The sequence below is a fragment of the Stereum hirsutum genome (genome assembly GCF_000264905.1).
Source record: "Stereum hirsutum FP-91666 SS1 unplaced genomic scaffold STEHIscaffold_1, whole genome shotgun sequence".
In the NCBI taxonomy this organism is placed as follows: Eukaryota; Fungi; Basidiomycota; class Agaricomycetes; order Russulales; family Stereaceae; genus Stereum; species Stereum hirsutum.
The window spans coordinates 2,269,951-2,282,675 of NW_006763131.1; the positions used below are offsets into that span (position 1 = coordinate 2,269,951).

The 12,725-nt window shown below is 51.2% G+C and overlaps 3 protein-coding genes across 3 annotated transcripts; 2 read left to right on the forward strand and 1 right to left on the reverse strand.

Moving 5' to 3' along the window:
• Positions 1 to 1,851: 1,851 nt before the first annotated feature.
• On the forward strand, positions 1,852 to 5,357 carry STEHIDRAFT_151752 (Utp14-domain-containing protein; the record flags this gene model as incomplete). The annotated part of the gene is made up of 9 exons (XM_007298794.1): positions 1,852 to 2,223; positions 2,284 to 2,845; positions 2,899 to 3,092; positions 3,186 to 3,263; positions 3,329 to 4,117; positions 4,175 to 4,774; positions 4,845 to 4,919; positions 4,973 to 5,254; positions 5,319 to 5,357. The coding sequence occupies 9 exons, from the start codon at positions 1,852 to 1,854 to the stop codon at positions 5,355 to 5,357; spliced, it is 2,991 nt and encodes a 996-aa protein (XP_007298856.1).
• A 337-nt stretch (positions 5,358 to 5,694) lies between these two features.
• Positions 5,695 to 10,318, reverse strand: STEHIDRAFT_46096 (uncharacterized protein; the record flags this gene model as incomplete). The annotated part of the gene is made up of 19 exons (XM_007297900.1): positions 5,695 to 5,847; positions 5,960 to 6,018; positions 6,081 to 6,117; positions 6,175 to 6,201; positions 6,271 to 6,500; positions 6,609 to 6,756; positions 6,833 to 6,923; positions 6,988 to 7,269; positions 7,330 to 7,475; positions 7,530 to 7,671; positions 7,732 to 7,779; positions 7,839 to 7,992; positions 8,052 to 8,468; positions 8,661 to 8,815; positions 8,864 to 8,935; positions 8,985 to 9,074; positions 9,130 to 9,532; positions 9,581 to 9,637; positions 9,688 to 10,318. 19 exons carry the CDS (start codon positions 10,316 to 10,318, stop codon positions 5,695 to 5,697), a joined length of 3,342 nt encoding a protein of 1,113 aa, XP_007297962.1.
• Positions 10,319 to 10,537: 219 nt separating this feature from the next.
• STEHIDRAFT_89418 (uncharacterized protein) lies at positions 10,538 to 12,666 on the forward strand. Its single transcript, XM_007298230.1, has 6 exons — positions 10,538 to 10,592; positions 10,653 to 11,039; positions 11,099 to 11,151; positions 11,214 to 12,009; positions 12,065 to 12,409; positions 12,481 to 12,666. The coding sequence occupies exons 1-6, from the start codon at positions 10,572 to 10,574 to the stop codon at positions 12,559 to 12,561; spliced, it is 1,683 nt and encodes a 560-aa protein (XP_007298292.1). The 5' UTR covers positions 10,538 to 10,571; the 3' UTR covers positions 12,562 to 12,666.
• The last annotated feature ends 59 nt before the right edge of the window (positions 12,667 to 12,725 follow it).

The window sequence follows — 12,725 nt, forward strand, 5'->3', positions numbered from 1 at the left end:
AAAATACATTGATACGACCGTAGAAAAAGTAGTACATGAGAATTCGCCAAGATGTAAGTGCGTAGAAGAAGAATAGGAAAGATAAGATGCAAAAGACCGTCCGAAGAGAATCGTACTAGCGAATAATTCAGAACGACAAGAGCGAGCCAGGAACGGACGGTAGAAGGAGTATACCTGAAGCGAAAGTAGGCGAGTCAGCATAAGGATCGACGTAAAAGATATAAGGTATGAGGTCAGTGACTTGAATGGTTCCCGAAGGAATTGGCCCATTGTGGTAAACCACGTCGACAAACTTGCATAGTTGTGCATCATGTGGAGAAGGGCAAGAAAAGGGTATACTCACAAGGATGTAGCAAGGCCACTATTGTACGACACAAGCAAGCCTGGGGAGAAGACCAGAGCGGATAGCTGACGAGAAAGAGATCTAGAGACTTTATAGAGAGTCAGCCACATGAAGTTGCGCAGAGGAAGCAGCTCAACCAAAATAATAATAGTAAGAAATGAGAGAAAAGGTCAGGTTAAAGATCGTGTTCGTCTCATATGCAGAGCATCGAAGTGAGCTGAGTTACGAAGTATTATCATCAAGTTGGCGAGGAAGGGGCGAAAAAGAAAAGAAAAGCATCGACGCACGACGAAGCGGATTAAATGACTCACACAGTTCAAAAATGGGTTGCCTCAAATCCCAGTAGTCCCTATACAAGCACGATCCCCACCGTCAGGTGAGGAAGAGTAGACGAAACCCAGAGCATGCACAAGAACATAGAGGGCGGAAGGGAAGCTGAAAATGGCAATGGGAGTGAGCCGGGGGCAACTGTACAGTTGCTGACATAAGCTTTTTGAACTCCGCCATACGAGACGCGAGGTGGCGTTTGGTGCTGCACGACATCGACAACGACCGCCAAAAATGCAGATTTTCGTCAAGACCCTCACGGGGAAGACGATCACCCTCGAGGTGGAGTCTTCTGACACCATCGACAACGTTAAGGCTAAGATCCAGGACAAGGAAGGGTTCGTCGCTCAATGTACTCGTATCTTTTCCTTATTAATGACCGGATTGTAAACAGCATTCCCCCTGATCAGCAGCGTCTTATCTTCGCCGGCAAGCAGCTCGAGGATGGCAGGACTTTGAGCGACTATAACATCCAGAAGGAGTCGACTCTTCACTTGGTCCTCCGGTGCGTTAACTTCAGGTTCAAAGCAACGTAACTTTCCTAATGACATTACTCTAGTCTCCGTGGCGGTTTGATCGAGCCCTCGCTCAAGGTGCTTGCTAGCAAGTACAACTGCGACAAGCAAATCTGCCGCAAGTGCTACGCCCGCCTCCCTCCCCGTGCCACCAACTGCCGCAAGCGGTCATGCGGGCACTCCTCCCAGCTCCGCCCGTACGTGTTCTGCTCCTTCGTATCTTGCACATTGTCTGACCCCTTCTTTAGCAAGAAGAAGCTGAAATAGTCGACTCGCTTCTTGGTTGGCTTTGCTGGTCGAGATATACTCTGTTCGAGCGATGCTGGAGTAGTCGTTCTCATGTACTCATGTGACTATGCAAGCCATGTTCCTTTTCCCCTCTTTTTGTCTGTATGCATATTCTTCCCGGCATTGGGTTCCTTGGCACCAAAAATGAGCTCGCACGGAGCAATGTTTAGCCAACATAGCGCATTAGAACGACCAAACCAATGTGAGAACACCAAGTGCAGTCGCAAATTGAAATCGCATAAGTTTTGAGAAACTAGAATTCGGAAGTCCGAAGGATGGAACGTGCCACCGGCGACTTGCTTCCGCTCCACATTTTACAGGAGCTGAGCTTGCTTTCGCATCTGCACTTGTACTCGACCACCACCCTCGACACGCGCAATGGCTCGACCAGCACGCCCGGATCGTCCAGGAAAACCAAAATTCTCTTCTCACAAGGCAAACGCAGCAGGCTATGCTAAACGGCATTCTGCCAAATCGAAGGCGAACCTCTCAGACGTTTACGATTACCAGCACGAGAAGGTCAGGCGCGGAAACGTCTCTCTTACCCTTGACAAAGATGAAGCAGCGGAGTTTGACCGCGATGGGTCGGATGAGGATGACATTGACCATAGTGCGTTGAGAGCGAGGCTTATTGGGGAGACGGTGGACGATGAGAAGATTGATTCGGAGGATGATGAGGAGCTGGACAGTGACGAGGCATTCGAGGAGAGCGACGACGAGAAATATGCTGGGTTCTCTTTTGCCACCCAGGTGCGTGTTTCTATTTTCTTCCAGACTTTTTTTTTCTCGCTCACCTGGTGTGGCCCACAGAACAAATCGAAGTTCAAAGCCAAGAAAGCGTTAAAATCCAAGAAGACCTCTGGCGTCCGATTTGCTGAAGTCAATCTTGACGAGGATGAGGACGGAGACGGGGGGATAACGGCCAAGGGAGGCTCCGGCGAAGATGACGATGAAGAGGAGGAGGAGGAAGGTGACTCAGACGAATTCATCGACGTGCTGGACGTTTTGGACGGGCGTGGAGAGCCGGATTTAGGAGAGGAAGAAGGGAAGGGAAGCTCACGAAGGGATGATGCTGGCACGGTTGAACATCAGATAGGGGACATGGGGGAAGCGGATGAGGACGAGGACGAGGACGAGGACGAGGTGGATGAAGATGAGAACGAAGACGACGGTATGGATCTATCTGCCGACGAAGCCGACCACGACTCCCCAGAAGCACTCGACAGCCTGGGCAAATTCATCTCTTCGCTGGACACGGGAACGAAGCGGAAAGCTGAGGATGCAGGACTTGAGGCACCCCGGCGGAAAAGGAGAATTATCCAGGAGCGCACTGAAGCAGGTGCCGAGAATGAATTTGCTGCTCATGTTGCAGGTATATAATGCTCTCTCCCTTTCTGTACTAAGTCTAACACCACATTCATATAGGGTCACAACGGCTCAATCTGGACGATCTTTTGGAACCCCTGGCGTCGCAGTCCTCAAACCTCATGTCTCTCAAGAAATCGGCGAAAGCTTTGACTTCGTCGCGGGTAGGAGGGGCTCCGCTCTCTGCACCTCTTCCACAACGGACACAGGATCGTCTGGACCGGGAAGCAGCTTATGAACAGACGAAGGAGGAAGTCGACAAGTGGAAGGATACTATGAAGCGAATTAAAGAGGCGAGCACCACCATTTACCGCCGTTACCTCGCTGGGCTGACTTGACAATTCCAGGCCGAACATCTCTCGTTTCCTTTACAAGCCCAAAAAGCAGGCAAGACTTCGAATCTTGAGCTTAGCGCTAAATTCAAGGTATGTTTCCTTCTACCTTACGGAACACCCCAACATTGACGAAATCTTGTCCCTCCATCTGTCAGCCTACCACTGAACTCGAAAGCGCCGTCGACAAACTTCTCAAGCAAGCCAAAATGCGTGAAGAAGACCTTGCCCAGACCGAAGAACTCAAGATGAACCACCTCTCCGTCGAAGAGGTCGCTGCACGCCGCGCAGAGGTCCGCAAACTTCGCGAGCTCATGTTCCGCGCGGAAGCCAAGGCGAAACGGGTTGCGAAGATCAAGAGCAAGACGTATCGCCGCATGAAGAAGAAGGAGCGGGAAAAGTTGGCAGCTAAATTGGGAGCGGACGAAGTGGATGAGGATGATGAGGATGTGAGGATGAAAAGAGAGGCGGAGAGGGCGTTGGAGAGAGCGACGTTACGCCACAAGAACACGGGGAAGTGGGCGAAGTCGATGAAAGGACGAGGCGAGCTGGATCATGACCAGAGGAAGGAGATCACAGAAATGTTGGACCGAGGCGAGAAACTGAGACGAAGGATTCAGGGGAAGGGCAGTGATGACGAGAGTGAAGATGAGAGCGATGAGGATGGGGAGGGTGGGATCGAGGGGCTGAAGGCGAGAGCGTTCGAGGAGATGGTGGAGCTGAAGCGGTCAGAAGGGCTATCGGAGGCGGGGAAGGGCAAGAGCGTTTTCGATATGAAGTTCATGCGGGATGCTGCTACTCGGGAGCTGATCGAGGTCGACAAGGACGTTGACGACTTTATAAAGGAGCTCGGAGAGGACGGCGATGAAGGAGATGTTGTTCAAGATGAAAGTGGTGCCATCATTCAGCGTACTGGGGGGCGAATGACCTTCAGGCCGGGTGCTCTGGTGAGTCTGCCCGTTTCGGATTCTAGTAGGATGATTCTGATAAAAATTGTCTCACAGGTTCCTTCTAGAGTGGCGCTATCAGATACATCAAGCGTCACACTTCAATCGGCTGACCTCCTACCCCAAGCCAACTCAACGACGACCTCTCCAATTCAGACTATTTCCCACTCACTCCCACCTCCCGTTACCTCTTCATCATCTAAAACACAATCAAATCCGTGGCTTGCTCATGCAGAAGACGGTTCATCAGGAGCCGGCCTCAGAAGGAGCGAAGTCGTTGTCGGCAAGGACAGCAAAGCGACCGAAAAGTCAAAGAACAAGCTTCGCAAGCGAAAACAGCAGCGGGATGAAGAGAAGGAGAGAGAGAAGGAGGACGCCGTTGTGGAGATTTCCTTGGACAACACTATGAAGGGCACGTCTGCGTCTGCTTCGTCATCGTCGAAACAGGTGCCAGTCAAGTTGGCTGGGAAGGGTAAAACGAAGGTCACAACGGCTGCCCTTACTGATGACGACTATGACGTGAACTCGGAGGTTGATGAGCAGGAGAAGGCGTTGGAGAAGAAGGACAAGGGAAAACGAGGAGGTAGCAACGGTGTGAAGGCTTTCGAGCAACGGGACCTTGTCGCATTAGCCTTCGCTGGTGACAATGTCGTCCAGGTTCGTCACTGTCTAGTTTCTCGATCTGTTTACTAGCTTTGTTCGCATGTGCTCAACCTTCATCCTCCAGGACTTTGCGGAGGCGAAACGACGAGAGATCCAGGCCGACGCGCCGAAGCAGGTCGACACAACCCTTCCAGGCTGGGTACGTCCACGCGTAATCATACTGGCTGCTCGCTGACGACGCTTTATCCACAGGGTGCATGGGGTGGCTCTGGCACCAAAAAATCGGCACCCAAGCCGTACCTCATCAAGAAAGTTGCAGGTGTGGATCCAAAATCCCGCGCCGACTATGGAAAGGCCCACGTCATCATCTCTGAGAAGAAGGATAAGAAGGCGGCAAAGTACATGGTCAAGGATTTGCCCTATCCATATACGAGCAAAGCACAATTCGAAAGGAGCATAGAGACACCGCTTGGGCCGGAGTGGAACACTCGTGTCGGGTTCCAGAGGGGAACACTACCAAAGGTCACGAAGAAGGTTCGTCGGATATTTGCTGTATTCTATTATGCGTTGTATACTGGCTAAAGTTTGGCGTTTGTAGATGGGTACGGTCATCAACCCGCTGGAGAAGTTGTTCTGAGCTTTCAGCCGGTAGCGCGTCTACCTCAGATTCATTTCCTTTGCATCTGTCATTTTCCCTCGCCCATATTTCGTACCATGCACTTCGCGAATGCGTTCAGAACTCTGGATCCTTGCACATCCACTAGATACTATGGAGAAGGCTCTCCTTTTGACCTGGCCAATGAACCTAGATCAGGGCTAAGGTGGTCGCAGAAAGCAGTCGTCCAAGAAAACGATAAATGAAGCATTAATGTACACAGCATCTAGGGGGTAAACATTCTTCCGCCATAGAACGTCCAAGTCCTTCAAACCTCGCCTGAGCACCCAAAGTCTGTACAATGCAAGAGTATTTGTTCTTAGTCTCCGAACATGAGTTTCAAATTCTGGATGCTCTCCGGGTCTGCCGCAGTTCCCTTATCCTTCGCCTGAGTCCCGCGGAACGCTTCCTTTACGAGCGCTGTCTTGCGTTTCTGAATCTGGAGGATGCGGCCTTCGATCGTGTCTTCGACCTATGCATAACGGACGACAACAACAAACAAGATATGGATGAGCACATGGGCCATCATGCGAAACGGCCTGTATAAGATAGAAGTGGGTAAAAGAAGGGTGGGTGGGACTGACGATGAAGTGCGTGACATATACGGTCTTTTCTTGACCGATACGGTGAACGCGGTCGATGGCTAGAAGAGTGAGAAGTGCCGTCAAACGAATGATATGGTGGAAGGAGCACTGCACGACGAACCTTGGTTCTCGATGGCAGCGTTCCACCAGCAGTCCATCTGTAAACAATAGTATTAGCTACACAGAAAACCCAGGATATTCCACCCGTCCTTCACCATGAATACATGATTAGCCGTGGTCAACTGCCAGGGTCCAGAGTCTGATCAGGGTCCAGTGACAAAATGGTAGACGAGGGTGGAGGTACAACATACATTCAAACCCACACCCCCTGCCTTCAAACTAATGATCAGCACTTTCGGTCTCCTCGACGGCGCTTTGAACTCAGCGACGGCTGCGCTCTTCTTCTTCATATCCATCGTACCGTCGAAACGACAGAATGTGATGTGCTCGCGTTCGAGCGCTGTGCCAATCAAATCAAGGAAGGAGGTGAATTGGCTGAACACGACCGCGCGGAAGCAAGGATCTTGGTCCTGGAGGCGACCTAGAAGAGTCGATACACGGGTCAGAATAGTGTTCAGGCGCGAAATGCAGTCAACCACGAATTGAATATGATATTTATAAGAGTGCGGGACGAAGCAAGAATACTTACGAAGATTTTGGAGTAGGGCATCGAGTTTCGTGGAAGAACGGAAATCGTTGCGACGGATGATCACATCGGGGACTGAGACCTGAGAGCTAGGCTGCGAGACGGTAACTTTCGCTTTTCGTGGTCGGAAGACTTCCAGCATATCTTTCTCCTGCGTGCGTAGTCGATAGTCGAGTGAGCTCGCGGGCTTCGTACCGGCATTCGGAAGGGATCGAAAGCACACTTACCTTTACAGGCCCGCGATTACAGCTCGGACAACATACAGAGTCTCCTTTCGCCAAGCTTGTCTCGAAGTATCCAGCTACACAGTCCTTGCAACTGAAATAGCAACAATGCCGTTTTGTCAGTATAATTTGACAACAATAATTCTGAAGGGTCTGACCATTGATGCATGCACTCAGGAAACATCATCGGGTGATCCATCACATCCATGCATAGAGGACATTCCGCTTCCTCACCATTGTTCGATAAATTGTTAAGGACGCCCTCTGCGAAAGTGTTACCAGGAGCGGCCGGGGTTGATTCATCGCCTTTGCTGTCACTAGTAGACTGTGTGAACTTTTCGATCATACTGTCTACATCGACTGGTCCAGAGGCGGTTGGCTGATTCTCTTCGTCGTCGTCAGACAGGACGAGGCTAGGATGAAGAACCGCTCGACGCAATCTATGTACGCCAGTTGTTAGTCGAGACGAATGTGGGGAAGCGAGATGTCAGTTCTCATACCGCATAAGCATGGCCAATATATGCGAGTAATTCTTGCCGACGAGGCCTTTCACCCTTAGTTGCTCGAAGTCCTTCTTGGCGGAATGATAAATGGAGTCGTAGATGTCTCGTTCGGATTTCGAGAAAGACAAGGTGTCCACAGTAATCTAGAAATGGAGTTGACGAGGACATGAAATAGAGGGTAAGTGTAGGAAGCCTACCTCCTTCGGCGGGAGCTCAACAATGCGGTTGCCGTCACTATCGCGGAACGTTTTCTCTCTGCGTAGCAAAACGCTTTCCAGGATGACTTGCACGACTTCGATGGCCTTGGGATCGTGAGCAAGGAAGGGCAATGTGATAAAGCTGCATGGTCATTGGTTAAGGTAGGCAAACATACAAACGATAACAAGGATGCGGACGTACGAGCGAAAGAAGGCGTAATCAGACCAGGGAGCGAAGTTTAAGAATTTTCTGTAAAACTCAGTCAGTGGCGGTTTTCGACGTAGAGATCTTCACATGAGCTGGCTCACAAGAGCGAGAAAAGATCTTCCACTCGGTTCACAATTGGAGTGCCTGTCACAGCCCAGCGCCGACGAGCCTCCAAAGCAAAGACCGCCTTAGCTGCCTTGCTCGTTCGGGACTTGCAATGGTGGGCTTCATCGAGCACGATACGCAGCCATTCGCCTGTAGGAAAGGAAGTTATTGTGTCATGATTAAGGGTGAATAAAACATAGTCGACATACCTGTGAAAATTGGAGATGTCAACTTCCCCGACTTGTCCACCTTCGAGTGTTCCGACACGAGAACCCCGTAGGACGTGATGACCACGTTGGCCGTCCCCTCATCCTCAGCTTCGATAACTGTATCCAGATCCAAACGGTTCTGACCGTGCCACACTAGTGTCTTGACGGTTCCAGGTTTACTGCAACGCTCGAGTTCTTCTGCCCACTGGTTCAGCAAGGATGTCGGTGCCACGATGAGGGTGGCACATGGACCTTTGGGAGGCTTGGCAGGGGTCGTTCGAGCTTGCGCACGAAAAGCGCTGTCGAGCTTCAGTTGACGAGGTTTGGAGGGTTGCCCAGATGGAGGAACCGATGTGGCATCAGGTCCGCGGTTGGTGTGAATGAGGGACGAAATCATGATGGTTTTACCCATCCCCACTAATAACGAGTTGAGTGATCAGTAAAAAATGCAACATAATTTGCCGTTCTTACTTACTTTCTATGCAAAACACCATAAGAATGAATGATTGTCAGTAAATGAGGCTGGAGTTGCTGCAAGCAAAGGAAATATTACCATCACTATGTAAATAGACGTTTAAGCACTTTTAAGCATCAAAAAAGCAAACAAACATACGCACGCAAGTATTCCGCCCCTGCACTGCTGGTCCGCTTTCGGGAAATCCAAACTCAGCTCTCCAGAGTATGAATTGAAGTAAAATGGTGGCTGTTCAACGTCGTCCGTGAGGTCGATGACTCCACCGATCGGCTCCACCGGAAAATGATACCTGTATTTGTTGTCAGTGAGGATAGGATAGTACAAGCATGCAACCTACTCATTCCAGAGAGGGTGCATAGAGGCAGCTTCACGAGCAGATATAAGCCCGTTTTCCAGAGAGTGCATCCAACTGGAACTAGTCAATACATGCGCAGGAACCCAACGAAGATAAACCGCACCATAGTGCTTGCTTCTGGTAACCTCGCAAAGTTAGAGCGAAGCTATCGGAAGGCTCCATCTCTGCCATATTTCGATCATTCTGTTGTGCTCTAGGCGGGCATAAGCAAATCGTGTAACCCAGAATGATTACTGAACCTGCAATACCTTTTGTATATAGAATTCAGCTCGTCCTCGGATAATTCTTCCCCTTCCCCTTCTTCCTCTTCTTCGTCGCCAGTGCTCTTAGTCTTCGCAACCTGAACAGGCTCGTCAGGCTTATTAACCTCATTACGGAGGCCAAGTTCGGAGGCGTCGTTTCCCCGTGTAGGTTTCAAGCCTACGGCTTGGAACAGACGACCTAGGGCCTTCTTGCGCTCGCGCAAGGTCTGCTCTTCCGTCGTCTCCTTGCCTTGATCAAACATAGTTTTGCGAGGCTCTGAGTTCGAGACCTTGGGCTTCTGGAAAGCTGATGCTTTGATCCTGACGGACAACGATACTACGAGGTCCATGCCAGATCGGAGCTCTGCGGGGCATTCTACCATTGAGCTTCCTCGAAAGTCAACGATGCCTAGCAGCAGTTTTAGCACACTCTACAGTGTAGATATCATGACCGTACCTTGTTCCAACAGAGGATAGATCCATTCAGCCTCTCCTTGAGGAATACGACCAAACTCTGGGAGCTACCGTCAGCAGGCATACATCGTTGAAAAAAATGCGCCGTACCAAAACCACGATCATTCGTGAGCCGAACGATTGTAGTGAGCTTTTTCTTCACGGGTTTAGCGTTCTTGGCCTGAAAAGCACTCGTCAAAGTGGTTTGCTTTTTCTTGCTCTTGTCTTTTGCTCCGGTGGGTTTGGACGAAGTATGTTTGGAAGAGGTCATAGAATCTTCCCCGGCATCAATCTCGACCCGAACAGCATCTCCGGGTTTGATGTATCCTTTCCCCCTGGCAGTGGCCCAGGCGTTACCAATAATAAAGGTACCGACGTAGGCCGAGGAGAATACCGGCTTTTTAACCTGTGGTAGGGAGAGGCGGCGCCTCTTCGCAGGAGGAGGGCTAGTTTCGCGAATAGAAGGAGAGCGTGACAGAGATTTGACCGAGGCGTGCGCTGAAGGGCCGGGTGCAGGTGGACTGGATGAACGCGGTGGGTCGAGCGACAGGGTGTCATCGACATTCATGGGATCATCAGCGAGTAGCGGTTCGCCCTCATCGTCACTGCCAGCAAGAAATAAGGGCTCTCTGGACTCTGACACGGCTTCTGTCTCTGAGTTTGGTTCACTGAGCGCGTCCTGAAGAGGCTCAGGCTCAGCGTCCGTCGGTGGGACATCGTCGTGGTCATCGTCAAGGGACATGGACTCCGTAATAATGTCGGTGCTAGTCTCAGGCTCGTCTTCAGGATCAGCAAAGAAGTACGGTTTATCGGATAGCATGAGCGAAAGGTCCCGTTGTGGAGTGGGTGCAAAGTCGAGAGACAATTGCCCGCGACGCGTCGAAAGCAACGCGTCAAACGCGTAAACAACACCAAACAATCCGCCACCGCGAGCCAAATCGGCATGCGCAATCGAAGCGGTACGTTTTCCTGTCTTCTACCTCCAATCATCCAAAATGCAACGCGGCCTGCCTATGGTAATATATCTCGTTCTGCGTGATAGCGTCTTGATCTGATGTTCTGCTCATATTGCTCAGCAACCTACTGTCGTGCTCTTGAAAGAGGGCACCGATACATCGCAGGGCAAAGGACAGCTGCTCTCCAATATCTCAGCATGTCTTGCAGTCGCAGAAACCCTTTCCAGTACGCTTGGTCCTAGGGGTATGGACAAGCTCATCATCAATCAAAGGGGGGACGCTCAGATTACCAACGACGGTGCGACTATCCTGAAGCTTCTGGACATCGTCCATCCTGCGGCTCGTACTTTGGTCGACATTGCCCGCGCTCAAGATGCCGAAGTTGGAGATGGCACGACGTCTGTAACTTTGTTGGCTGCTCAGCTGCTGAAGGAAGTGCGAGGGTACATCGAGGAGGACGTTAGCCCGCATATCATCATGAAAGGATTCAGGCAGGCTTCCCAGTTGGTGCATACATTTCTCGCCTTAGTTAGCGCTTTCCTATCATATTTACGCTTTTTTTGCAGGCCATCGACAGGATCAAAGCCATCCAGGTTACCATGGACAAATCAGATCCAGAGTATGGACCCTATTACTTCTATAAACTTCGCATCCTGACGTCACGCTACGATGCATCCACAGAAAGTTCCGCTCTCTTTTGCTTAAGTGTGCCTCGACGTCGATGTCATCCAAACTCATACATTCCGAAAAACCCTTCTTTGCCAAGATGGTCGTAGATGCCGTGCAGTCTCTGGATCAGAGCGATCTTGACGAGTCCCTCATTGGCGTGAAGAAAATCGCAGGCGGCGGCATGCAGGACTCACTTCTCATCCGTGGCGTTGCCTTCAAAAAAACTTTCACCTACGCCGGCGCAGAGCAGCAACCCAAATCTTTCGTCGACCCCCTCATCCTCTGTCTCAACGTCGAGCTCGAGCTGAAGGCGGAGAAAGACAACGCAGAAGTGCGAGTCGAGGCCGTATCTGATTACCAGGCTATCGTCGATGCGGAGTGGGAGATCATCTATCGGAAGTTGGACGAGATTGAGAAGACAGGCGCAAAGGTTGTTCTCAGCAAACTACCAATTGGCGACCTTGCGACCCAGTGGTTCGCCGATAGGGACATCTTCTGTGCTGGTCGTGTGCCCGCCGGAGATCTTCGCAGAGTTGTGCAGGCTGTGGGAGGTTCCATCCAGTCGACGACGTCCGATATTCAACGAGAGCATCTGGGAACGTGTGGCAGGTTCGACGAGAGGCAGATCGGAGGGGAGCGATTCAACGTTTTCGAGGATTGCCCAAAGGCGAAGACGTGCACGCTACTTCTGCGTGGCGGTGCCGAGCAGTTTATCGAGGAGGTGGAACGCAGTCTCCACGACGCCATCATGGTCGTTAAACGCGCGGTACGAAATGGCGAGGTTGTCGCTGGTGGCGGTGCCATCGAGGTACGCACATATCGGCAGGTATGAGATCTTACTATACTGATCATGGTTTGCGTAGATGGACCTATCCGCACACATCCGGAAGCACGCTTTGTCCATACCTGGGAAGCTGCAGCTGGTCCAAATTGCGTTCGCCAAGGCGTTGGAGATCATCCCCCGTCAAATTTGCGACAATGCCGGTCTCGACTCCACCGACATCCTGAACAAGCTTCGCATGAAGCACGCCAACGGCGAGACATGGGTCGGTGTTGACGTCGATGGGCCTGAAGGCGTTCGTGACAACATGGAGGCATTTGTCTGGGAGCCCAGTCTCATCAAGGTTAACGCGATCAGCAGCGCTGTCGAAGCTGCTTGCCTGATCATAAGCGTTGATGAGACCGTCAGGAACCCGCAGAGCGAAGCGGTACGTCTCTTCTGATCATCGTCCCCTTTCCATCGTCCTCTTTTTCATGCGCTCACTAAACCCGCCTCTAGCCACAAGCAGGGCCTAAAGCGCCACCCGGAACGGCTCAGCGTGCGTTGAGAGGTAGAGGACGAGGCGTGCCGCGGCGATAATGAGGGGTGTTGAGTATGCAGGAACATCGGCGAATTAAATCTTGCGATTGTACAATCACCAACTTCAATGGCGACTTCGCAGCAGTGCTAAAAACGAACAAGTTGCACAACCGAACGGAATGATGCAACTGAGGCTCGCGTGTTGCATCAGTTCCGGTGCACGT